The following is a 27,320-nucleotide window of genomic DNA, read 5'->3' as shown; positions in this document are numbered from 1 at the left end:
CCAGCGACAGCGAGTGTGCTGACATTTTTAACGCAGCCTTTTTCTCTGTATTTACTAACGAGACTTCAACTCCAGATCCTCCCACATCTACTAACATAACTGCGCGTATGTCGCCAATTATATTCTCGGCAGATGGAATCACTTCGATTATTGATAACATCAAGCTTTCATCGTCAGCAGGTGTAGATGATATTAATTCCAAGCTCTTAAAAAATATTAACCATGTATCTGCTGCGTACCTAACTTTGTTGTTTTCACAGTCACTCTCTACAGGCATCTTACCATCCGACTGGAAAGTGGGCAAGGTCGTTCCAGTCTTCAAATCAGGCAACAGAGACACCCCATTAAATTATCGCCCTATATCATTAACTAGCGTCCCCTGCAAAATCATGGAACACGTCATATACCCGCATATCATGAACTTTTTAGACTCAATCTGTTTTTTTCACCCTTGTCAGCACGGATTTCGAAAAGGCTACTCTTGCGAAACACAGCTGGCAATTTTCCTTCACGACCTGCATGTTAACCTTGACAGTAACCTTCAGACTGACGCCATATTCCTGGATTTTGCAAAAGCATTTGACACAGTTCCTCATAAACGTTTGCTGCTAAAATTATCTCAGTTAAATTTACATCCCGACTTACTAAAATGGATAGAAGCATTCTTGACTAACCGCTCTCAGTTTGTTTGTGTTAATAACCATTATTCTAGCAGACTCCCCGTAACATCAGGCGTCCCCCAGGGATCCGTCTTGGGACCACTTCTTTTTTTAATTTACATTAACGATCTACCAACGCATGTATTATGTAACATTCGCATGTTTGCAGATGATTGTGTAATCTACCGCAAAGTTACTAACACATCTGACCACACACTCATCCAGAACGATCTCAATAATGTACAAGAATGGTGTAATCGCTGGCTAATGAACCTAAATCCTAACAAATGTAAACTCGTGTCTTTCACTCGCAGCCGTAACCCCCACACATTTACCTATTCCATTGCTGATGTTCCAATAGAATCAGTCCAATCATTCAAATACCTCGGTGTTATCCTATCTTGTGATCTGTCCTGGCGCTTGCACGCTACTAACATCATCTCAGCTGCTAATAGATCACTGGGATTTCTTAGACGACATCTGCGTCATACCCCACAACAAGTAAAAGCGTTAGCCTATAAATCATTTGTAAGATCGAAACTTGAATATGCATCTCCCATCTGGAATCCGCATCAGATTTATATCATAAATGCACTTGAGGCTGTGCAAAATCGCGCTACTAGGTTCATTCAATCTTCATATTCATATGATATCAGCATTTCATCGATGAAAGCGCAATCTGGCTTGGAAACACTTTCTTTCCGTCGACAGGTTGCCACCCTCTCTCTCTTCCGCTCATTTTTTTTCAGCTCCCTAAATCACCCACCGTACATCACGCCCCCTTCATACATATCTCATCGCACCGGTCATCCGCTTCAAGTTGCACGCGCACGTGCCCGGACCACCACTTTTCAAGCATCATTTTTTATTCGAGCATCAAGGGACTGGAACGGCCTTCCACACGCCATCGCAGCCATTACAAGCCCATCTGCCTTTACTGAAGCTGTTGTCACCCATACCTCAAAATGAACACCTGTTTCTAATGTTTATTTTATTAACCACCCCTTATGTAATACCCCTCTAATGGGGTTTTTAAGGTAATAAAGTGAAGTGAAGTGAAGTTTGCACGGGCCTACCTCCTCTGGCGGCAACCCGCAGGTCTTGTTTGGTTCGCGGAAAGCATTCTTCCCTAGAGTTGGACAGTTCACAGAAAGGGTTCTCCGCTTAGTCGCACACACAAAGGGCCTGTCATCACTTCGGGGTGTCTGCCAGACCGGCAGCCACTCGAGACAACCATAGAAAATTAGGAATCCTTCCTCCGTTTTGATTAGTCAGGGTCTTTGTGCATCCCTTTTGCCCGGTGTGTTATACATCAGCTGTAACGGCATCTCCGGTGCGGGAGGAAGATCCCGACGCGTAGGGGCCAGCAGCCACTGGGTGAGGAATCGGCGTTTCAGCAGCAGAATTTCCCTCAGGGGTGACGAACTCTTGGTTTGTAGCTGGTAGATTCCTGGGAGTCGTTCATCAGTCCTCGTGGCGCTCTTGTGCCTTTTCTCCCTGGTGCGGTCTGGTGAAACTGGACTTGCAAACCGGTCTCGCAACTTTTCGTCTCCTGTTTGGGCAAGCAATCACTCCAGAACAGGGCCGGACCCACAACCACAAAATGAGCGAGCACAAGGCCATAATTCCCCAAGAACACCAGCCTTTACAAAAAAAAGGAAAACCCGCTACTGCTTTCCCATCCCTTTCGCGCGTCCTTCCCCTCGAAACACTAATACAGCCATCTCTTGAAAGCGTTAGGACGTGGTTACTAAAATCAGCTAACAATCAACCACAACTTTGAGATAATAAAGAAACGGCTTAAGAAAAACCATATCAATGTAAAAATGCCACGGAAACCAGAGTGAGCATGAGACTTTCGCTACTCTAGGGGCAACGACTCAGACCGTCGGCATTGCCATTATGTTTACCCTTCTTGTAGCGAATATAGAAGGTGTACTGTTGAAAAGCCAAGCTCCAGTGCAAAAGACGGCCACTTTTCATAGACATGGTCTGCAGCCATGTGAGGAGACAGTGGTTAGTCTCTATGGTGAACCTTGAACCAGCGATATAGCAAGCTAGCTTCTGCACCGCCCATACTACGCAGGCGCATTCTTTTTCTGATGCACTGCATGCTGAAAGCTTTCTACTGGCATACAGTACGGGGTGTTCAGTTTCGTCATCTCTCTTTTGACAAAGCACCACCCCCATACCCCTGTCACTGGCATCACACTGAAGAATGAATGGCTTAGATTAGTGAAGTGCATTCAACACTGGCTGACTTGTTACTGCTTTCTTCAGTATACTAAAAACCTTTTCTTTTTCGTCATCCCACTTTACCCTTTGCGGTTCTGTTTTTCTGTGAGGATCTGTTAAAGAACTTGCAATCTCGGAATAACGCGTGATATATCTTTGGTAGTAACCTGCCAAGCCGAGGAATGACCTGATGTCCCGCTTGGTGCGTGATTGTGGGAAGTTGTCTATTGCGGTCAGTTCAACCTCGGTAGGCCAACGATGGCCTTGCCCTATTATACGACCTAGATAAGCTACCTCCGCGTGCCCCAATTGGCATTTGGGAGCCTTGACAGTTAAGTTGGCCTCTCGTAGACGACACAACACGGTTCGCAGGTGAATATAATCCACCCAAGATGAACAAAAGATTGCTATGTCATTGAGATACGGAAGTGCAAAGTCCTCCATTCCCCATAGCACCTGGTCCATAAGGCTAGAGAAACAATAGGGAGCATTATTCAATCCAAAACTGAGGACTTTCGGTCGAAAGGTTCCCATCGGGGAAATAAACGGCGCAAGCCTGCTTGCCCTCTCGGTCAACAGAACCTTCCAGTACCCTCTGACTAAATCGAGCGTAGAGATGAAATTAGCACTGCTCACTCTCTCAATCCTTTCCTTGATATGCGGTATTAGGTCGGTCTGGTCCTTCGTGATTAAGTTGAGCCGGCGGTAGTCGATACATGGTCACGGCTCCTTTCCTGGGACCTCAACCAAGATAAGAGGCGAGGTTTAATCACCGTCTCCTTGCTCGATTACACCTAGCTCTAACATCTTGTTTACTTCAGTGGTCATGACTTGACGTTGACGAGGTGAAACGCGATAAGCTTTCGAACGAACTGGGCCTGATGAGATTAACTTGATATCATGAATGATCGCAGTGGTCCTGCCAGGTGTGTCTGAAAATATGTCTTTAAATTCAAACATGATTTCCCTCAGTTCGGCCCTTTGATTGGGATTCAACTCTGCCTGCTCTACTAGCTTGTCAATGGTCTCGTGAATGTCATTTGCTCCCATTATTGATGTTAACTCCGGAAGGTCGACAGGCATCTCCTCAGGTTGGTTAAGGAACATGTTCACAATGGCCTCCCTCTGCTGTAGGGTTTAAGTAGATTGCTGTGGTACACTTGTGTCCTTCGTTTTCCTGATACCGTGATTACGTAGTTTGTTTCAGATAATTTCTGAATAATGTCAAGCGGTCCTACCCATTGAACCTCTGGTTTGTTTATCAATGAAGGTTTCAGGATCATTACCTTTTCCCCAACTTCAATGTGTTGCGTTTGAGCCGTCCTGTCATAGTATTACTTAGCATTGCTTTGGGCCCTGCGCTTTTCCTGCCCTGCTAATTCTTGAGATGTATGCAGTCGGTCTGACAGCTCTAGCACGTATGCCACAACTGAAGGGTTGTCCATCCGGCCTTCCCAGGCTTCTCGAACAATGCGAAGAGAGGACCGAAGGCAGCGACCATAAACGAGCTCTGAAGGTGAAAACCCTGTTCACTCATGCGGTGCAGTTCGAAGCGCGAACATTGCTGCAGGCAAGCAAACCTCCCAGTCGGCTTTGTGCTCATAACAAAGGGCTCGCAAAAGCCCTTTCATGACTGAGTGGATCTCTACTGCGTTTGACTGCAGGTGGTACACTGAGCTATGAATGATTTTAATACCGCACATTTCCAGAAATGTCGAGGTCTTAGCGCTCGTAAAGACAAATCCTTGATCTGACTGGATTTCTGCGGGAAACCCCACTCGTGCGAATATAGACAAGAGCGCGTTGACGATCTCCACCGAGCTTAGTTCTTTGAGGGGCACCGCCTCTGGGAATTTCGTTGCGGGGCATAGTACAGTGAGAATATGCCGATAGCCATACTGCGTTGTAGGAAGTGGTACCACTGTGTCTATTATGAGCCTGCGAAACGGCTCCGTGATAATGGGAGCAAGTTTCATTGGCGCCTTAGCCTTATCTCCGGGCTTGCCTATGCGTTGACATGTGTCGCAGGTTCTTACGAATGCTTCCAGTTCTCGAAAGCAGCTGGGAGGGTAAAATTCCTGCAGTAAGCAGTCCTTTGTTTTTCGAATGCCCAGATGCCCTGTCAGAAAGCCCCCGCGAACCAGGTGCAGGAGCTGCTCACGATAGGGATGCAGCACCACGAGTTGGTCGAATTGCACTCCCTTTCGACTGGTGTGCTTTTTATAGAGGACGCCTGCCCTCTTGAGGAACTTTACATTCTGTTTGGACACACCTTCTTTCGCGTCTGGCCTTAGGCTACGCAGGGTGGAATCTTTTTCCTGCTCCGCAATCAATGTGGAAGGGCTTACATTCAATAACTTTCTTCGGCATTCTGCCTCTCGAGACATTTCAGGCTCCAATGCTTTCCAGACCTCTTCATTAGCTAGTGTACTTTCCGCAATATCCCCTATAGGGCTGTCCTCTTTGGTGCTGATTGACGAATCCTCCGTCAAACCTGTTTTCTCCACCGCTGGACATTCGTACACTACCTTGGCCGTGAGCTTCCTTACCTTGGAACGAGTTAGGGCTTGTACTATTCCCTCATTAAACCCAATTCCCCTGCGTCACAAGAAATCCTCAGATTTGTTTGAAAACAATTATGGATACAGTGGTGGGAGATGTGCCGAGACGGTGGCTTCAGTGTCCAGTACTCCAAAAGAGCCTTCGATACGAATCTTTGCCACAGGGAGACAAACACTGGATGGAGGAGGCCTGTATGGCTTGCCTTATCCATGCACATTCTCCAGTGAACTGACCTTCCTCCACGTATGACAGGTGCACCACGTCCATTATGGCTGCCGAGACACGAAGCACCCGACACGGTTTACCACGAGGTTTCGAATGTACATTTCTAGAAATTTCAGATTTTCCTCGTTACTAGTTAGTGACGTCAACACTAGTTTGGGATTTTTGCACCCCACGGAGATATGCCCCGTTTGCTGGCAGTTGTAACAAACTACTGGTTTCTTTGCTTCGAAAGCTTTCTTCTTTTGCCTTTCTGCCCTCTGTTTGGGTGGCTCCTCCTTTGCCTTCCGGTTCTTGTCACTAATTTTCACCGAATCTGACCTTTCCTTGGATTTATACTGACTCGGCTTTCACGATCGCTCTGGCTTGCCGGGTCTGTATTTATTCATCTCTTTCTTAGGAGCTTTGTTGCCCTCGAACGCACGGCGAGTTACGTACTCCTCAACGAGATTTGCCGCTCTCGTGATAGTGTCTACGCCTGGTCTATCCTGAACCCAATACTTGATATTTACTGGCAGCCGGTGGTAGAACTGTTCTAAAGCAACGCACTGGAGTGTCTTTTCAGCGTCGCTGAAAGCACCCTCTTCTCTGAGCCATTCTTTCAGGTTTACTTCCAAGGTGTATGCGAAATCTGAGTATGACTCACTTTTGGTCTTCTCGACCTTCGTGAATTTTTGCCTGAATGCTTCTGCTGATAATCTATACTTATTAAGCAGATTCACTTTGACTTTATCGAAGTCCTCTGCTTCTTTCCCCATGCAGGCAATGATATCAGCGACCTCACATGGCAGTAACGTAAGCAAGCGTTGCGGCCACGCGTTTCTCGCGAATTTTTTCTTCTCACACGTGCACTCAAACAGCACCAGAAAAAACCTATGTCCCCTCCTACAGCGTAGGGTGCCATCAAGTCTGTCATTCTGCATTTGCTTTCTCGTGCCTCTAGTAGTCTTTCAGTATTTTGAGCCTTCAGAAACTCAATATCTAGGCTCCTCATTTCGAGGTCGCGCTCTTCTTTTGCCTCACGGGCTGCCCGCTTGCGCTCTTCTTTTTCTTCGTCGCTTGCGCTCTTCCTCCTTATCCGCAACGCTCTCTAGGCATTCCCTCAGTGCATTGTCGTCTGCCCCACTCGCTTCGATCGCCTCAACGATCTCCGGCTTTCTCTTTGATTCGGCAATCTGGAGGCCCAATTATCTGGCCAAGTTAAACAACTCCGGCTTCTTTAGCGCCTTCAAGTTCATGGCTGCCCTTAGTGCTGCCAAGTCTTCTCTCTGTAACAACATCGACGTACTCAAAACTTTCGTCAATGGTTAAAGAAAATCGCTTCTCTGTGCTTCCCAAAAAATACATAAAGCCAAGTGATATCTTAGTGAAGAAAAGCCGTGCACTCGCCATATATGCAGTTATGAATCCTGACACCTTCTTTCTGAACGTAGTTACCAGGAAGAAGAGGAGACGATCTCTTAGATGTTGTCCAAAGTTGGGGTCTCCAGGGTAGCATATTCCTCCACTGCCAACCAGTTGTTGTGACGCTGTTTCTCGAACCTCGACCGACGTAACTATTGGGTAGCGTGGCCTTGTCAGCAGGCTGCAGGCATCCGGTAGACTATGGCGACCAGGCAGGGACGAGACGATTTCTAATGTGAAACTTGCGCTGTTTATTCAATGGTTGGTGAAGGGTAACAAGAAGAGAATGAATGAATTGAAAAAGTACATTGCAGGGCCCCTCAAATAGGCCCACTAAAATTGTAGGCGGGATCTTGCTCACGTCAACATCACGTGACATGCACTGAGTCTGGTTGGGATATAGGTGGCTGATCCCTGCTCCCAGGTGAGTTTGCATGGGCTTGCCTCCTCTGGCGGCAACCCACGGAGTCTGGTCGGGGATAGGCGGCGGATCCCTTCTCCCAGGTAAGTTTGCACGGGCTTGCCTACTGTGGTGGCAACCCATGGAGTCAGGTTGGGGATAGGCGGCGGATCCCTGCTCCCAGGTGAGTTTGCATGGGCTTGCCTCCTCTGGTGGCAACCCACGGAGTCTGGTCGGAGATAGGCGGCGGATCCCTTCTCCCAGGTGAGTTTGCACAGGCTTGCCTCCTCTGGCGGCAACCCACGGAGTCTGGTTGGGGATAGGTGGCAGATCCCTTCTCCCAGGTGAGTTTGCACGGGCTTGCCTCCTTTGGCGGCAACCAGTGGGTCTTCTTTGGTTTGCGGAAGGCGTTCTCCCCTAGAGTTGGACAGTTCGTGGAAAGGGTTCTCCCCTTGGTCGCACAGACAAAGGGGCCTGTCATCACTGCGGGGCGCCTGCCAGACTGGCAACCACTCGAGACAACCATGGCAAATTAGGAATCCATCCTCCGTTTTGATTAGGCATGGCCTTTGTACATCGCTTTTGCCCGGGGTGTTACACATCAACCGTAACAGAGGTTAACCGAGGGCCCAATATCTATTAGTCATATCATAAGACGGTAACAAACACTGATATAAATAAATAAAATAAATAAATAAAATAAAGAAATAATAAATTAATAGAAATGAAACTGGATGAAAAAACAACTTGCCGCAGGTGGGGAACGACTCCACAACCTTCGCATTTTGCGTGCGATGCTCTACCAATTGAGCTACCATGGCGCGGTTTCCCCATCCACTTTCTTGGGTATTTATGTTCCCTAATAGAACCCTGGAAGTGTTAGCCAGTGCCACCACTCACAGACCTTGGCGGTGGCATCGTTTCTGCCGCAGGAGTCACGAGAACGTGATCTTTTAGGGTGAAGGCAACCGACCAATAAACTCACACATGCTACCTGAAGGCAACAATGTTGCCGGATTCGAGTCCCCTTGTGTAGTAAACGAAAAGAAAGGGGGTTAACTGAGGAGCCCGATTTTTATTACTCATATTAGTCATATTAGTTTATTAGTCATATGCGAAGGTTGTGGGATCGCTCCCTACCTGTGGTGAGTTGTTTTTTCATCTACTTTCATTTCAATTAATTTACCGTTTCTTTATTTCATTTATTAAGCACAAGTAATTTCGCCTATGTTGTCCTTGGTGTCAGTGTTTGTTGGCTTCTTATGATATTACCAAAAAGAAACTAATAACTTTTGCAACTGTTTACCTTCTGAGGACAGCTATTATGGTCATAATTTCTGTATTTAACCTAAAGTAATCATTCTTGCAAAAATCGTATGCAATTCTAGTTTCTCACATTTACTGGAATGGCATTGTCATTGCATCCGGTAACCAGTGTTGCAGGTGTCCATGCACCGTTTTAAAAAGAGATGCGCAGATGGAAAAATTCGGCTTTTAGAACTTCTTACTCGCTTTCCTAAGAAAACACTGTAAATTTTAGATATTAGGCTTTCTATTGCACTACAAATTAGGAGGTCCTTAAAAATTTTTGAAGAAGCCTCCTTTAAGAGTGGAATGGGATAACATTCTGAGATCCCTGATGGCTTCTTGTGCTTCCCGGCAACTGTAGCTTACTTGATCGTAATGTTTACCGGGAAACACCGGCAGCAAACGCTATGCACGAAGGCAAGCTTTCTGGTGGAAATTCGGCCTCTTCCTTGGGCCAATGCTGGAGGTTGTGCATAGCCGCACCAGAATAATTACATGATTTTCAGGTTTCTGTTATTGTATCGCACTTTTAACATTTAAGGCTGAGAAGATTTAACATAAAGGGCATGCGCTGTCGGTGTTTTGTTTTGTGACATTTTTGGGGGGCTGTCGTTCTCAAAATTCCGAGAAATAACTTTTTCAAGAATGCAAGGCAAGGTATGAGCCACTTTAGTAATACAATAGTGTAACAATATAACTCGTATGCACTGCATGTCATATAGCAAGGTGTGGCGTATACATATATACCTAAATATATACAGCAATTTTCTCTCACTGACTACTCTGCCGAGACCGGATCCTCTGTGACACGGGGCCCTTAATACTGTCGCATTAAAACGGTAGACAGTCTCCTTAAGTTGATGCACTATAAATGTCTTGAAAGAAGTTGCGACAGACGAAGTGGGAAGCCATACATTCACAGTGACTACCATCCATCTGTAATTATGCCACTAGAATGTACTTGAATCATCATTATCTCTTCGCTCAGTACACTCATATTACCTTGAGCCATCTTGCAAGGGCTTGTTAGCAGCATCTCTGTATTTGCTTAGATTGGTTCTGAAGCAAAGTCATGCTCTCAGTGACCAAGAATAAATTAATGTGCCTTAAGCAAGGTTCATAAATGTGCTTTATTCATCTCCATGTCACCTTTTGATTTTTGGAGATCTCAGGGTGTTGGAGCCCTTTATTGGGCATCGTGAACCTTCCATTAGTCTCGTCATCCGAGATGGCATGGCTCTGAAGCATGTTTTTCAGTAAAGAAATAAACAAGAAATAAGGACTTCTGCTGCTTCATTGCTTCATGCTTACCATCCTGGTGAAACAGTGTGCAAAAACTGCAGGCTTCCGATGTGAAAGTGACAACACCAACTGGCAGGAAGCGAAAACTTGGTGCATCCACACCGAAGTTGCAAGCTTCTAACGGCGGGGATCAGCCTGTCAAGGAAGAAGGTGGTGCTGAAGCCAAGCCAGTAAAACGGGCTCGAACAGTCTTGCCGGAATACATACCTTTGGAAGGCCCAATGAGGGTGAGCAAGAACTCATTGATTTCATGTTAGTTGCAAAGCATATGCAGGTAGGTTCATTGTGAAAGGGGTGCTAAAGATAAAATGAGTTGCGTTACTGAATTACACTTCTACAATACAAAAAAAGCCGCCTAGAATTTTTTTGTTTTTGAAAACGAGAAACGGTTGGTGATGGGCACCACAAAGCTTGTCGTAGCATCATGTATTTTGACATCTGCTCTGGCCTAATTGATTATTGGCACAGATGGACTACACTGTATTCTAAGGGAGCCAAACACTTGAGAAGCTTCCAGTATTTTTACTGCCCCACAACAGCCCAAATGCAAAGAGTGATGCGTTGAAATCCATGACATCCTACTGATGTACCAGCACTGAAGTTCCTGTGTGAATTTTTTAACATTAACGTTAGGCCTTTTTCTCTTCCAGTAATCAACCGATAACATGAAATTAAGCAAAAACAATCTTTCAAATAACATTTTGACAGACTTTATCAGTCTACACTGATTTTGTATTTCTCTTTAGTGTGCCTTTAAAGGGAATGCACATTAGCAGAGCATGAGTGAGTTTATCTTTACGGCAAGTTCAGAAACATCCAGCTTTGTGGCAGATGACACATGGAAATTGTAACTGGCATCTACTCTCTGTATTTGCATAGTGCATCTACAGCACTTCTGCAGGCACTGATAGCTGCAACGTACACAAGATGGGAGCCAGATGCATGCGCATTTATACTTGCTGATTATGCTCTTTACGGGAGCACATTTGACACAAAGGTATGCCATCTTGCATACCAAGGTCTTGTGGGAAAGCCACACATCACATTCACAGGAGCCAAGCTCGTTGCAACATGAACCATTGTGCTCACCTGCTTTATCCGGGACAATCGAGGGCCTCTTCATTACAAGCTTGCACATGTTAGCTGTGGTAGTTGTTTGGTTTCTTTTCTGAACGAATAGAAATATTGCATTGGAGGAGTTTAGATATTGCCTAGTGCTGGATTGTTCGTTGCAAAGGCCTGGTGGCGCCATCTAATGAAATGCGTGCTAACCAGCAGCCCTGAACAAGCTCAAAATGCAAAAAAAGGGGGGTTTGACATGTAATGGCCCCTCTGAAAAAAAAAAAAAAAAAGAAACAAGTCAGACTAATCCTAGAAGAAGTAGTCTGGACATTGGTCATGGTAGCTCTGCCATCACTAGCTTTGTTTATCTATGCCTTAATGGCAGCTTCTCTGCATTGCACAGTTGCTTTCTGGACTTTCAGGACGTTTGATGAATGGGGGTGCAAGTGGCGATTGGAAAGCAGTTGCAACACTGGCTCCCCAAAGGCAGTCATATACAGTAACTCTATGCACAATCTTTATGACATGTACCAATACTCTGTTTCACATAAAGCAGGCAATGCTATGAAGGCTAGAAATTCTCTCACTGCTCGCTTTTATGACCAAGAAATAACATGTCACAAGTGATAGAACTCATTAGGTTTATGTCATGTAATTCAACGTGAATGAAGCGTCATACTTTTTATGTTGCAAAATATAACCTATTTATTATAGGGAGCGTTTCAGCGAGCTGAACCTATTTACCACCCATCGAGTGTAGCGACGTGTGTCTGTGACCAGCGGCCCCAACGCAGCACTTGTGCTCATAATCAAAACATAGTATGTCGCACATCGAAAGCAAAAAGTTGCACGAATAACGCACAATCTGACATAACCTTCCGTCCACAAGTTGGAGTTGTAATGTGTGACAGTTACTCCGTAGAAAGCATCCGAGATCAAAAAACTACTGCACTGTGAAATGAGTGGATGAGAATTGCATGATGCAACACCTACGTAATGCAATCATTGTCATGCAGCACAGCGTTGCCTGTTATGTATGAAATACATGTAATATGCAGGCAAACACCTTGCTTTATCAATCAGTTTCAACCTAAGCGAAACCGATAAAAATCAGCATAACGAAGCAGTGCAGAGACTTTCCCAGCAAGCTCAATAATTACCAGTATTGTTGATGATTTGAGCATAACTTAAGTCCAACTATATATCTTCAAGCAGTTTTTAAACAAATGCAAAGCATGTGTAAATCAGTAGTAGCATATTCATAGAGGGTTTCAGCATACAATTTTCTTTAATTGCTCGATTGCTGAATGCCTGTTTGTTTATTTGATCCTTTTTGCAAATGGCATTGTCACTGTGTGCGTAATGTAACAGTGCTCCCACTGTTTGTTCCATCTACATGTTAACAAGTTAGCCTGAGGGTGTCAAAGTTAATATGGACACCTCCGCTGTGTCCTTGCTGGTGCGGATTATGTGTACGAAAATGCAGGACAGTGTGCATGTTCAACAGCGGTGAAAAACGTGAAGACGTAAACCAAGTCATTTGCGCGCAGCCGGCGCCCCCTGTACCACCGAAGAAGCCCATGGTGAAACCTCGTCCTCGCAAGCCTGCGGCGACCTTACCCAAGAAGCCAAAGTTGCAGGTAGGAGCTGGGCAGGATGCAGCGGTGGCTGCAGGTCCTTTGTTTTTTGTTTTTCTTTCAAATTGTTCTTATGCACCCTAGACGATTTTAGGCAAGCTGTGGCTGAATATCTTGGCCAGTCGATGGGGAATCTTTGCGGCAGACTTGAAAACATCGTAATATTTAAATGTACGACGTGACGAAGGCTACAAAAGTGGTTATCAAGAAGTGCTTTTTTTTTTCTGTGTGGCCCTCATGTCTTTGTTAATTGTGTTTTTTCATGTGCGGTTCTTGCAACTGTCCTGTGTGTCAGTTCGTACGAGTCGGCCACTGAAGCTTATAAGATACAGGATTTGTGAAAATGTTTGAATTCCTGCAAAGTCTAGTTACGTAGCTTCAAATTCTAAATTCCATTCTGTAGTAGTTTTCGTGACCTACGGAGTGATCTGCTAAATCAGAATTGTCATGCCTTAACGAATCAGAAATTAACATTTGACGTGGAATCGATGCCCCATAAACGTTTGTAGCCGACTGTGCGCCTTTGTCTCGTTACACTCGACTAGCTTGTCTAGTTAAACCCATAATGTGTTACATTTTTCACCAAGGACGAAAGAGAGTAATTTGGCTGCCTTTTCTTTTTTTTTTTCTCTATATATTTTTTTCTACACACCTGCTTATAGCCTCAAAAAAAGAAAAAGAAAAGGAATGATGAGTATGAATGCTGCACTGTTACAAACTGTGCACACGGCACAAAAAATTTTGCAATAAGATGGGCTCGCTGTGAACCACGACAGGTGTCGCAACTGATGGCGAGTAGGGCCCATTGAAAACTGTGAAGGGCTTGACCACGACAAGGAGACCGCAGTGGACTGGAACGGTCTGCCTGCCAACGCCACTCACCACTCCTACGCACATCAATTCAAGGCCGTTCTCGAATCACTGTTTTGTTCAACTCGGTCCATCCCATATATAATACTACATCTCTAGGTCTTTTGAGGTATTATAAATGAAATGAAAGGAAAAACAGCCGAGAGTAGCTTTAGAGCTGTTACTTCCCACTTACTGGCATCCAGCTGTGCATTCTCACTGACACCCTGGTCATATGACTGCTCCTTCAGGACTCTAATGCACGGTACATATTAACTTTGAGTTTCAGCACTCGGAAAGTCATTTTGCTTACAGAGTCTTTAAATGAACATATTAAGTCAAGTTAGAATAACCTACTGTATTTACTTATGTAAAGCCTGCAATTATTTTTTCAGGGTGCAGGCTGTATGTGATGCAGGCTTATGGCTACTCACTGAAGCCTTAGACTGCCATGCAGACTAACAACCACTAGTGGCCAACTATGAACACATTTACAATCGCCAACAGATTTTTCGGACACGGGGATATGCTGCGAAAATATTTGAATAATCAGGCAGTCTGAAAAAACAGATTCAGATAGCTAAATCTTTTTTTCCCGCTATTTTAGAGTGCCAGCACAGGGCAACATTTGCTTACGCTATTTTTCTCGGTGTAGTGCACCATTAAAGTAAAATTGACTTTAAATTTCGTGGTGGCTGAAAGCGTGGGCGCATTTCGCCTTCACCCATCATGCAACCCAGTGTGCTTCGCCGGTTGTCAAGTGCAGATAGTACTGCGCACACAACCATGACTCCATGGCACTTGGGTTAGGCTGCACAAAATAAATTTGGAACTTCAGTGGTTTGATGCCCGCCCGTGAACTTACTCTGCTCTGTCCAGCAACGGCACCCAAGGACTTGGTAAATGTTCGAGGTAGTTGCCGGCTGATTGCCTACTGACCCAGGTTGTACTTCACTCATGTGGCCATCGGTCCAGCCCTTGCATGTGATCTCGCACCTGATCCCCCATGCATTTGCAGGTGCAGACATTTTAATTGCGAACTTGCTGCAACATCTTGCTAGCTGCCGCATCTGCCGGCTAGCAACCAGCTGGGCTTAACCAGGGCCATTTCGTCAGAGTTGGCAACAAAGTTGCAGTTTGGTGCTGAGTGCGAGATATATGGCATTGATATATGGCAACAATGGCATTGTCATGGTGACAATGCCATTGTTGGCATGACAACTAGCATCTTCTAGTAGGGCCTTGCGGAAATTAGCACTTTCCTGTCCACAGGAAAATAGGCAGTTTTTGGGTTGTCTAGTAAAAAGTTTTTTTACTGCTACAGCAAACGCTTGATATTAGAATGTATGGTATCAAATTGTAGAAGGAATGTGCTTTCTAACGGTATTCAAGCATACATTCGTTAACAATCCTTTGAAACAAGTTATTTTAATAAAACAATATGTTACGTAAATAAGAAAACTTTGTAAAAACATTGATGCTGTTTTGCACCAAAAGACCATAAAAATTTTTCATAGTATACATATTGACTAAAAAGGCTATATACAATGTTCCTGCAAATTTAAGCTTTCTGTCTTTAGAAGTCTTTTATATACAAAGGAAAATGTTAACCCTAGTGTCTGCAGTGTTCATGTGGTGGCTCTTACGAACTGCCGCACAGAACTGCGAAGCACAATAATTGCGCAATGCTGAGGTCCACTCCCGGCCGCCCTCTTGTGCAAAACTGAACTCCTTGTGCTTCCTCCGGCAAGTACCCCTGCTAAATATGACGTTGACACTCTGCAGATAAGAACTGTGGGCTTTAGAACATGCCGGATATCTTTTGATCTGAGGGCGGCAGTGACGAAACGATTTGGAGTAGAAAACGAAACCTGCCAGCGGATACCTGTTGATGTTCAGGGGCTATTTGATGCACTTTCGCCGCCTGATGAATCAAAATCATCTTCAGAGTCTGTGCTGCTACCATCATCAAAACATTCTGGTGGAGACTCGTCGGGATCTGTTGAAATTTCCCATTTCCGAAGGGCATCTGTGCGTGACGTCGGTGTCATGTCAGAAGCTACGAGCGCTTGTCACACCTGACTAAAAGGCTCTTTAAAAATCCCCCCCACCGCAAAAAAAAAAGAAGAAACGCAAAAACAAAACTATAAAAATTGTTCCTCTTTTATGGGGTGGATGACACTAGCTGTCCGAAAGCACCTAGAGTACAGCGAAATTTGAAGTTGAAACCATCGATAATGGGCTATCGATGGGCATAGATGCAGACAGGAAGGTGTTAACCTGCACGTGGGTGTGTGTATGCCACTTAATAAAATCTTTTTTCAACATTTTCGCGCTCCGAAGCATGGGTGCGGGCCTTACACAAGCAAATACAACACTATACACGGTTAAACAATATAACGAACTGAAGTATAATGAAATTCTCTGTATAATGAAGTATATAACTTTTTATAATTTCTTGCCTCTGGAACACCACATGTTTAGAAGCTCAATATAATGCAGTCTGTTATTCGCTATTTCAATATAACGAACTTTCACTGCCGCCACAAAGGACCACCAAGACAATAAATGGATACTGCCGTGGACGCAGTTTGTCAAATGGTTGAATTAAAAGCGGTCACTTGCGAACGCACCCCTCAAATCATGTGCCACGTGATGAGGGGCGATCGCCGAAGCTTAGCAGCGTGTTCTTCGTCATGAAGTCCAAGTGCAATAAGATCCTATTGCCCCTGCACGCTGTATGTTTTGGGTGCGAGTGAAAGCGTGTGAGGGTGAGCCAATAACAATGGTGGATGGGGGCTTGATGAGCACTGTCTTCTGTCTTACCACACGGGCAAGGTGAAAGGGGTGAGGGTAGCAGGCTTGCCGTAATGCGATCAAGCACTCGTGTGTGCTTTTCTGGCGGGGTCACGGCTGCATGTGGCTGAGGGTATATGTACACAGCCAGCGTGGCTCGTTTTAGAGGTATCTGCCAGGTGTGAAAAGACTGGACGAGCTGAGATAGTGCGGCACCGTGCGCTGTCTTCTCACGCGTTTAGTACTGGAAGTTGCGTAAACTTGAATTTCGGAGACAGGTTGAAGTGAGACGCAGATGAACCATTCGCTCCCGGCTGACGGTGCTTTTCACGATAGTGTCACATGATAGTGATGGTGAAGAAAGCAGCAAAGCTGGGAATGGCGAAACTAGTGTTTTATTGGGCAAACCTGTGCCCTCAAAAACAGGCTACACTCAAAGCACAACGGTAGCGACGAACACAGTCGGCGATCGGTGAAAATCTGATCTGCCAGTCTAGAGCATTGGCTTTTATACACGAGTCATCAACAGTTCCAGAGTAATAGGTGGGGCCCAGGTTTTTTCGGAAAAGTTCACAATTCGCGTCCCACATGCAATCGGATTACACAAGCTTCGGTGACAATAGAACCATCGATAACGTTCAAGAAACTTCCTATACATGCGGGGGCGTCCCGTGCGGAGCAATAACATTTGTTAGACGGTGAAGAGCGCTCACCCGTAAAAGATAAACAAGTTCATGTGTCAGTAGCGTTGTCCAACTGCGAGTTACACTATCAGCCGCAAGGGAGAAATGGATGCAAAAGCATGACTTCACTTCTACATGGCATGATACCGTATCTTTCGTTGTCGACTCTCAAGTTCAACAAAATGAATTTTTTTTATACATATTTGCTTTTTCCAATTGCCTGATAAGTCGGAAAATTTTGCGGCTCCTTCCCTGTAAGCAAAATTCATTGGTGTCTGTACTTGTTTGCATAAAACTTCATATTTCAATATAACAAAATGTCAGTTAACGAAGCAAATTGACGATGTTAACAACTTTGTTATAGTATCGAGGTGTATCTGTATTATCTATGCACTGTATTTATTTGTCGTGGGCGAAGTGCGGAAACATTGTGTGAGATGCTAGTTGGTGGAGAAAGGAAAAGAAAGACAAAGGGCACCCGCTTAGAGCGGGAAGGAATGGCTGAATGAGGAAGACAACAAATATTCTGTTGCGGCACGAGCGAGTGAAAGTGCAAAATAACAAGAACACTATGATGAATTATAGACTGACACAGTCTCTGACAAAGGGAGAGAGGAAAGAAGATTTGGAACAGGTGGCACGAGATGAGCCAGGTTGGCGAGAAGACGTTGCCACTGCATCGGGTGCTGGAGGAAGCTGTCAGGCTCCGTCGCTCCGGGCCTGATCTTCATGATTCCATCCAAGCCAAGGATGCGAATACCTGGCATTCCCCTGGGGGCAACCAGAAAACACATGAGCTCCATCTACACGATTCGTCTATCTGGGCTGCCGAACCACTTTGGACTGCACCCATCGCCGGTCATCATCCGTGCTACTAGTGACCGCCCTTTCTAACCCGTATCCTGTCGTGTGCTTCGCCTTATACTTTCTCAGGACGTTGAATGATCTCAATATGACTTTCGTGTTCGGAGTTTTTACTGTGTGCTGGTAGGACAGACTTGTTTTGGTTTCCTGTGTGCTTTGCTGTGTAATAGTCTTTTATTTTCCCTACCAAAACGGCTTTGTGTTCTGACATCGCACTCGGGCTATGCCTAAGTAGCGACACCCATAATCAAAGAGCCTCATCACAATCATCAGTGATTGAACAAGGGACGCCTCAAGTTAGAGTCAACGCTTCAACAAGGAGGCTTCTCTTCATTAGGGCAGCAAAACAAGTTTCCTTGTCAAAAGCCTGATACCACTACATTGTTGCTTGTTTGACCACTGTTTATTCATGTTTCCATCTTCTTGTGAACGTCTGCCTTCTCTGTATGTATATACATACCATTTGTCATCATTATGCCATACATCTAGACCAGAAATGTAGACACACACATGGGCATGTGTGTTTGGGAGAAAATTGTTAATAGCAGTGCATTTTCAGTAAGCCCGATTAAGATGCACACACCTTTCATCATTGACATGGCAAAGGAATGGTCTTAAAACAAAGACTGCAACACACCTCTCAGCTCCAGGCATAGGTCGGCAGAATAAGCAGATGCACTCGAACCTCAATATAATGAAACAGGATATAACGAAATAAGGGATATAACGAAGTAAACAAATTTCCCCTTGAAATCTCTATAGCGATCCATGTATTTAAAACCTCCTTTTAACAAAGTGAAATTGTCCTGCTGATGGAGATAACGAACTAGATTTCTCCAAACCAAAAAAATCCTCGACTGTAGTGTGCCAAATACGTCGCTTTATGCCAGGTTTGGCACCAATTCACCGCAGCAGTTGAAAACTGCTGCATCCCCGCGTCGAGTACACTGTCGAGCAACACAGGTCTTTCTCACCGCTGTGCGTAGCTGCGCACAGGCAATGACTCACTATTGCACTTCTCCACTGACCTCGCTCTGTTGCGTGTGCCTGGCTGCGTGAGCAGCACCACGCCGCACGGCTGTGCAAAAGATTGGTGCATTCGCTTCTATAGTGCGGTGCTGCTGGGCGTCGCCTTCGAGATCTCCCTGGAGTAGTCTTGGGGGTCATGCGAAATCCTGCGCAAGTCGCGCCATTCTGTGTGGCTAAGCGCGGCGACGCAAAGGATTAGTGCATTCACTTCTGTCTTTCTATCTGGTGCACTGCGCAGACAGCTGCAGCTGGACCTGGCCTCCGAGATCTCCCCGCTGTCACCGGTGCAGTCTCGGAGGTTACGAACCGGCCGAGCCAAGTTTGCTTGCCTCCTCGATGTGTGTCGTGTGCTGCTCAACCGCGACGAGCCAAGTGGTGTTCACAATTTATTTATTTATTTATTTCAACATACTGCAGGCAGTAATGCTGCCCTAGCAGGAGAGGGTTACATCAAGTGCAATGACAAAGATTTCACAAAGGAATCTACATTTGCACAATCAACAACAGACGCTGGCAGACAATTCCACTCTTCAATTGTGAGCGGAAAAAAAAGACTTTTGAAACATTTTCGTCCTCGCAAAGTACGGGCGGATAACATTCGAGTGATTAATTCTAGAAGACCTGTGTTGTGCGCGGGAAAGATAAGTTTCGCGCGGGAGACCGATTTTGTTCTGATATATCAAATAAAGCATCTTTAGTCTCACAATCTTTCGGTGGACACAGAGGGTTCCAGATTCAGTCGCTGCAACATGTCAGTAACAGATGAAGAAGACCGATAGTCAGATACAATAAATCGGGCAATGAGGCGCTGAATTCGTTCTACTTGTGCGATAACTTTAACGTAGTATGCGTCCCATACTGCAGAAGCGTACTCAAGGACTGGCCAAACCAAAGTGCGGTATGCCTCGTGTTTAACACTTGACGGCGAGACTTTTAGTTTCCTGCGCAAAAAGCAAAGTTTATTAAACGCTGTTGTACAAACGTTTTTCAAATGTTTGTCCCATCTTAAGTTGCTTGTGATAGTTAGTCCTAGATATTTGACAGACGTTACCGATTGAATAGCTTTATTAGCAATGTGGTACGTATGAGAAAGTGGCGTTTTCTTTGTGGTTATTGTCATGGCAACTGTTTTATCAAGATTGATTTGCATACCGTTTCGTTCGCACCACTCCACAAGGAACAGGAGGCACTTGTCTAAAGTCTGTTGTGTCAGGTGCCAAGAAGTTGCGCGTTGCACATGCCGGAGATTCTTTTGTTGTTTCAATCAAATTTCATCGCATGCGAGGCCATGTATGGTCAGCAGGCTGCAGTGCCAGCTTCTTATTTCCACTTTACACTTGCGCACGACATTGGGCATATATTGCAGTACATGGCAATAAAGGATATAACAAAGTAATTTCAGCTCCCCCTTCAACTTCGATATAATGACGTTTGAGTTACTCACTCACCAATGTTCTTGCAGGCCATGTACTCACTCGCACTCACATGCACTCACACTCGTCAGCCCTCACTTACTCACATTCATAGTCACTTCCCTTCACACTTGCCAGCACCCACTGTTGCACACACTCGCATCAATTCTCACTCACCGGCACTTGCAATCGGTAACAGTCACTCTTGTTCATACTTATTTCTACTCACGATCTCCATCACGGACTTTCTCACACTCACATATACGGGCACTCTTGTTCGTGCCACTTACTTGCCGGCACTCACTTACGTTTATACTTGCATTCACTCACATGCTCAACAAAGCTCTCTCTCTCTCACACACACACACACACACACACACACACACACACACACACACACACACACACACATGTATGAAATGAGTGTGGAGCAAATATGAGTCAGTGCACTTTAGAGTGAGTGTGCCAACCTACGGCTCCAGGGCTTTAGGCCTCATCTGCCCTTGTGCTCCATTCCCTCACTGCAGAAGGCTGCGTTGTCGGCGCTCTCGGCAGCCAAGGAGCCGGCAGCTGGCTCAACGGCTGATGATGCAATCGACGTGGAAGCGGAGTGGGAAGCCCGCTATGGCTGGCGTGTGGAGGAGGCGGTTGCCTCGACAGTGGGCGTGCAGGTGGACGTGGTTCGCAACGTGGTGAACATGCTGACCAATGACTGCACCATTCCATTCATCGCACGCTACCGTCGCGAGCAGACGGGTGGCCTTCAGGCGGATGGGCTGCAAGACATCCAGGACACCTATGCCAGCCTTCTGTGAGCACTGCATTCTTCTATACACAAACTTAACGCTCGTTCATGGTCCAACCTAGTCAGCATGACAGTGAATGCTTTAAGAGGAAGCTCTAGCTCGGGCCCAACTCTGATGGCGCCTATTCAAATACATGTAAAACGCAGAAACATCTTTCTGAGATAATCAGTAGGCCAATTTTAATGAAACTTGTTGCATTTGTAACAGAAATTTAATTCTAGTGACTGTTGGAAGCGGAATTTCGATTTAGGGCCTTAATTTTCTTAAAGGAATTTTCAAAAATTGGTAAGGTTGAAAAAATGGAAGCACGAAGTTTACAAATTCGTAGCTGTACACGTAGAACTGATATTGCAGTTCTGTAAACTGCGTTCATTATAGCATTCAAAATGGACAAATTTGATATGTCAGTTTTTGTCTACATTGTCTACAAAGTTTTGCAAAAGTCCTACTCACATATTAGTGATAAATTTGAGAGCCATATGTAATACATCACTTTTGTCAGCTTTAGATTTACTATTAGATGCGATTTACAGAATTGTTATATCATTTTTCATTGCTGAGTTAGGGAGTTGTAAACTTCATAGTTTTGTTTTCTGATAATTTTCTATTTTTAGCAATTTCTATTAAAACATGGACAGCCTAAATTGAAAATCCGCTACCAACAGTCACTAGATTTTGACTTTTTCTTTTAAATGCAACAAACTTCTTCAAATTTCTTGCAGTGGCTGCCGAGAAAGAAGGTTTCTCCTTTGCCATGTAATTATATAGGAGGCCCCGAGCTAAAGCTTCCTCTTCAGTCTGCCACATCAAATGCGCTGCTAAAATGAATCTATTTCTACAGTCTAGTGTGACTTGACTGCAGCCTGTGGGGATGCACACGTCCCCTGACGTTGTTTTGCCTGCATGGTTCTCGCATCTCCTGTAATCCGGCTTGCCAGCGTAGCAGGGTGCCGTTGGCTGTCGGTGTATTTGCAGATTAGTATGAGAGATGGCGTGAGTGTTACACTGCTATCGCCACATAACAGCGGAGTTACTCGGGTGCAAAAAGGGAGCGTGTTTCTCTTTGGTTTAGGGTTGGCTAGCTGCGTGGATGTTTTGCGCACCGTCCTGCAAAAGGCTTACGTGCAGGACGCTGGAATGGACGAACATGATGGTTCGAACGTGCCACCGTACGCATGTCTGTACACGCGAACAATTAGGCGTTTGTGTCCAACATGGGCGCAAACATATTCACTTGCCATCCGGTCATGGTATGTTGGACTTCCTCAATTTGTCGTGTGTCCATCAACATGTTCTATTGGTAATAATTTGGATGGTTAGATTGGTGTATAAAAGGCGCAATAAATGTCCTTGTCTTTGACAAGATAGAGCATGTCAAAGCTTAGCCTACTTTGGCGAGCCTTGCATGAGGCTATAGAACTGCATTGCTGATAGCACAAAATGCGCCCCACGTGTCGGTCAGGGATGGGAGCACTGCCATGGAGTGGTATTCATGGCTGACAACTTTTGGGGGATATGATCACCCTCATGAGATTTCAAGTAAGTCGGCACCGGACACATTGACATCTCTTGGCAACAGTTTGACAGATGGCAACAGTTTTCCACGCACGCAACAGCGCTTTTTTAGTGACTGCTCTTTCCCCTAAATGCCATCTCGTCTGCTGCCACGTTAAGCAAAATCTCACAAAATCGTTTGTTTTCCCAAAAGTAGTCGTGTGGGAGTACCAAATAGTAGATGTTGAATCGAATATCGAATCAAATCGAGAAACAAAAGCCGAATATCGAATCGAACATCAGAAAATGTTTCGCCAAATTCAATGCTTACAAATTTTGGGAAAGGAAATACGGGGCTGTACATGCTCTTCCTAGCATAGCATAAAAGGAACGCAACACGCTATCTGTAATATAGGTACATAGAAATGAAGATATACAGTATGGTATAATCTAATTAAAGGTAACACCAAATTAGTATGCCAGCACTGATTACAACTCAGTTCATTTTTTATCAATAAAATTTCTGTTGCATATAATCAGAAGCTTTTTTTCCCTCTGAAACCAATGAATTAGGGACATTCTGTTGTACTGAATACCAATGAGGTTCTCAGTTTAATATTGGACCTATTTGTGTGGCGGTCATTTATTCATTGCATAGGAAGTTCTGTTTTCCTGATCTTCTCCAGCATGCAGAAGGGCTATCCCAACTTTACGGCAGGTGGGTTAGCTTAAGGCCAGTCTGCACGACAAATGAAAAGACCGCACATCACGTGACTTGATTCTGCATCCAAGCGTTTCCTTTAACAGCAGACCACTCTGTACACTCGAATCTCGTTAGTATAATGAAGTCACATACAGCACGAAAATATCTTTCTAATATCTAATATTATGAGCACACATTCGTTACACACCTATTTCAACAAGAAACTGTATAGATTTAGTTTGTTATATCCAACAATTCATTATGCACTCGAAAGTCAATAATGATTACGGTTGTGCGAATACTAGAATATTTGATTTCGAATCGAACAGGGAACATTTGAATAATTTGATTTGTGAATTCAATATGCAATATTCTATTTGTCAAATATTTGACTTTTCGAATATCCATACCTTCAGTGAATCACCCGGCCGTGGTTGGTGCCTTGACGTGTGCAGCGTTCCCATGGTGCACAATCTCTATCAAACAAGGCACAAGGTTCATCCAGATCGAAGATAATGATCGAAATGATTAACACGACAAGAACACAGGGAAGTACAGTGCGTATGCAAAACACGACAGCATGTTTGAAGGTGGGTCTGATTAGCCACTGGAAGGTGCGCTGATTGCATCGAATGCGTGAGTTCACTCTTCGTGCACACAGATTTTCGCTGTTGGGAGCTATCTGCCCACACGCAAGCACACACAAAAACGGCACGTGTGCTCGCGGTAGTTGCCGGCCAGTCGACAACGAACCTGAATGCCGCCTTGATGGCCATCAGTCTAACCCGTACACGTGATTTCGCAACCAATCACCGATGGGCCATACGTAGGAATATATTAGCAACAACCCTCTCCGTGACGGTTTGAGGTCCCCATTATCACATCGGCCGGTGGCAAATTTTCATCACGGCCACACCATTAGCCACGCTGTCTTACCCGTTAGGCCTAATCAAAATGTCACGAAATATCAGCAACTAAAGTTACGGCTACGTAATGGATGCATATCTGTTGACAGCGGTCGCATGACCCACAGAAAGCCGACAAACCAAAGCGATGCATGGGATGACCGCTGCATGCTCAACGCCAACATATTTGCACAATACCGTGCGGTGGCTTCACATTCCGAACGTTGTTCTTGGGTGGTTCACAAGCGTGCAACATTCTCTTTTCGTACCTTTGAGTGACCCGCCACAAGAACAGCTTTAGATTTACACGGAGGGCTCGAAAATATCATGACAGCACGCTGACCCCAGGCTTGATGCGGACAAAAAAGGGGGGGGGGGGGGAATTGCTGAGGGGATGTTGCACAAACTTGCCGTGGACCTCCCGTTTTGAGAACTCTCTACCGTCGACACTGATCGTTGTTGACGCGTGCGGTACCGATGACCGCACGGAGTGATGTCGGGTGATGTGATGCATGTTCCCCGCTTTTGTCTGTCGCATAGATTGGCCTTGTAACGAACTGACGATAACCCACAGAGTTAACCACCTGCCGTAAAAATGGAAAAGCCCTCCTGTTTTCTGGAAGAAAACGGGAAAGCAATACTTTCTGAGCAATAGAAGATTCCCATCAAACACAGTATGGCCCACTATTAAACTGAAATCCCTGTTGGTATTCAGCACAACTTTGGTATTTCTTCAGCTTGAGAGGGAGAAAAAGCACTTAATTCTATTCGACATATATATTGCATTGATAAAAAATATTTTCCAGACCTTCATGTACGAACTGAGTTGTTATCAGTACAGGTGCACCAATTTGGTGTTCCCTTTAACAAGAGCAGAGGATACTACGGATCTCGATTCATAGGTATATAAATTAGTGATAGCTTGCAAGATTCTTGTCGAGCAATGTTATTAGCCTCCTGAACGTGTTCAGCACTGTGATCTGTGCACAAAATTTGGAAGCATAAAAGTTTGGGTTAAATTTTCGCATATCCGCTACTCGATTCAATATTCTGCTTTTTTTTTCTTGATTCGATTCGAAATCTACTATTCGTTATTCGCGCACCTCTAATAATGATACATATGATAACAAATAGTACATCTAAAATGTTCACTGATTACAGTGTGTTATCAGCATGGGGGAATAACAAATAGCTGGTATAGTGAAGATATTTTCGTGTTGAATTCAGCCTTGTTATAATAACGTATGACCCTATTCATGTTTGTTATATCGAGGTTTGACTGTACTACATCTGTTTGGGTGCACATAAAGTCACAATGTTGCTGACCTCATGTGTTGTATATCAGCTAATGAAGTGTGAACGGTGAATATGCGGTGTTGTGTTACCTGAATAGTACTGCTGCTGCCTGCTCGCTGTCTCATCTGTAGGCAGGTGAAAAAGAAAGCGCGCACCATACTGGATACACTGACCAAGGAGAACAAGGGGGACCCTAGTGTGCGCAAGCTCATCATCACGGCAAAAAGCAGCGTTGAGCTCGACCATCTGGTGAGTTCACGCCACGGGTGGCAGGATTACCATCATCATCATCGATGTCAGCCCATTTATGTCTGCTGCGGGGCAAAGGCCTCTCCCAATGATCTCCAGTTACCCCTGTGTTGTGCCAGCTGATGCCGCCTTACAGCTGCAAATATCTTTGTTTCATAACATCGCACGGTACATTGCAGCAAAGCTGACTTTAGGAAATTGGCTGCCATTGTCCAGCACATAAATTCTTGCCCATATTTCTTGCTAAAAACTCGGGTGAGCATCAGATTTCTACTTTGTTTAAGAGCTCTAATGCTCTCTACGTCAGTTTTCTTTTTTGAACACATTGAATGCAGTCGCATGTATGATTCAAAGGCATCTTAGAATAAAGAAAATATTGCCGAATCAATCAGCGGTGTATTTTTGGCATTTTTTTTTCCGCATCTTGTTTAATTCGATCCCTCGGATAATTCGATCAATTTTGCAGCTCCAGTCGAGCTCGAATTAGCGTAACTCAACTGTAGTACAGTCGAACCTACTTATAACAACATCCTAGTTCTAAGAAAATCCCATTGTTATAACCAATAATTGTTGTAACTGGGTTGCATGAAAAAAGCATAGGGGGCAAGCATTTGAGCATTTTAATTAGAAAGAAGTACAGTCGAACCAACTACAGCATTACAGTCGAAATCAGCAATGGTGAAATCCCACAACAAAATTCTCGACAAAATATTTTCGTGTCCCCAGTGAACACCCATGGGATTCAGTGCATTTTGTATCTCTGAACAACAAAATGCCGCTGAATTGCAGTCCTACATCAACGAAATTTGCTCAAACGTTACCCTGCAGATTATTTACTTGCGCAAGACTAGTAGATCCCAAAAAGCGCTCAAATGTCTTTGCTGTGCACTTAAATTATGCAAAATACCACCACATTATGCTTGCCTCGGCCCCGCCACATTTGTTTACAAAAACAACCAAACGGCAGAAGCACTTGCGTGTGCTGGAAACATGTCGTGGCTGCATGTCTCTGCTGACATGTGAAGAAGAGTAACAGAGTTTTCACAGTAATGTTTAGTTTGCAACACATTCCTTATCGGTGCTACCTCATTTCGCAACAACGAAATTCTCGGGAAAACGAATTTTTTCGCTCTCCCTGCCGATTTCGTTATTGCGGGGCTCAACTGGTCTTAACAGCACTCGTGTGTACCAATGAGCAGCTGCTGAACTGTTAACTTTTTTATGTGTTCTTTGGTGAAGTAAACTCCTTACTGCATTGTTCCGATGTTGCGTTACTGGCTGTAACAATTAAATCTGGCTACTTCGCTACTACCTCTCCGACATTGGCGAGAGGGCAGAAGAGGACAGCAGAGGGGGGTGCACGAGGCCTGTGATGAAATGCAACGAAGGTGTACCGGCACGTCCGGGGTGTTCGGCAGAAGGGCAGGTGTGGTAAAGAGGCTA

At 44.8% G+C, this 27,320-nt stretch overlaps 1 protein-coding gene across 1 annotated transcript in view; it reads left to right on the top strand.

The window, feature by feature from the left end:
- Nucleotides 1-27,320, top strand: part of LOC126523596 (S1 RNA-binding domain-containing protein 1) — a 103,768-nt gene that overhangs the window by 7,962 nt on the left and 68,486 nt on the right. The window contains exons 3-6 of the mRNA XM_050172190.3: nucleotides 10,134-10,319; nucleotides 12,705-12,794; nucleotides 20,952-21,235; nucleotides 25,760-25,877. Of these exons, the coding sequence (XP_050028147.1) occupies nucleotides 10,134-10,319; nucleotides 12,705-12,794; nucleotides 20,952-21,235; nucleotides 25,760-25,877 (678 nt within the window). The remainder of the gene's footprint in view (nucleotides 1-10,133; nucleotides 10,320-12,704; nucleotides 12,795-20,951; nucleotides 21,236-25,759; nucleotides 25,878-27,320) is intronic.

This window comes from Dermacentor andersoni, chromosome 6 (assembly GCF_023375885.2).
Source record: "Dermacentor andersoni chromosome 6, qqDerAnde1_hic_scaffold, whole genome shotgun sequence".
Taxonomy (NCBI): domain Eukaryota; kingdom Metazoa; phylum Arthropoda; class Arachnida; order Ixodida; family Ixodidae; genus Dermacentor; species Dermacentor andersoni.
This window is presented reverse-complemented; position numbering and strand designations above follow the sequence as displayed.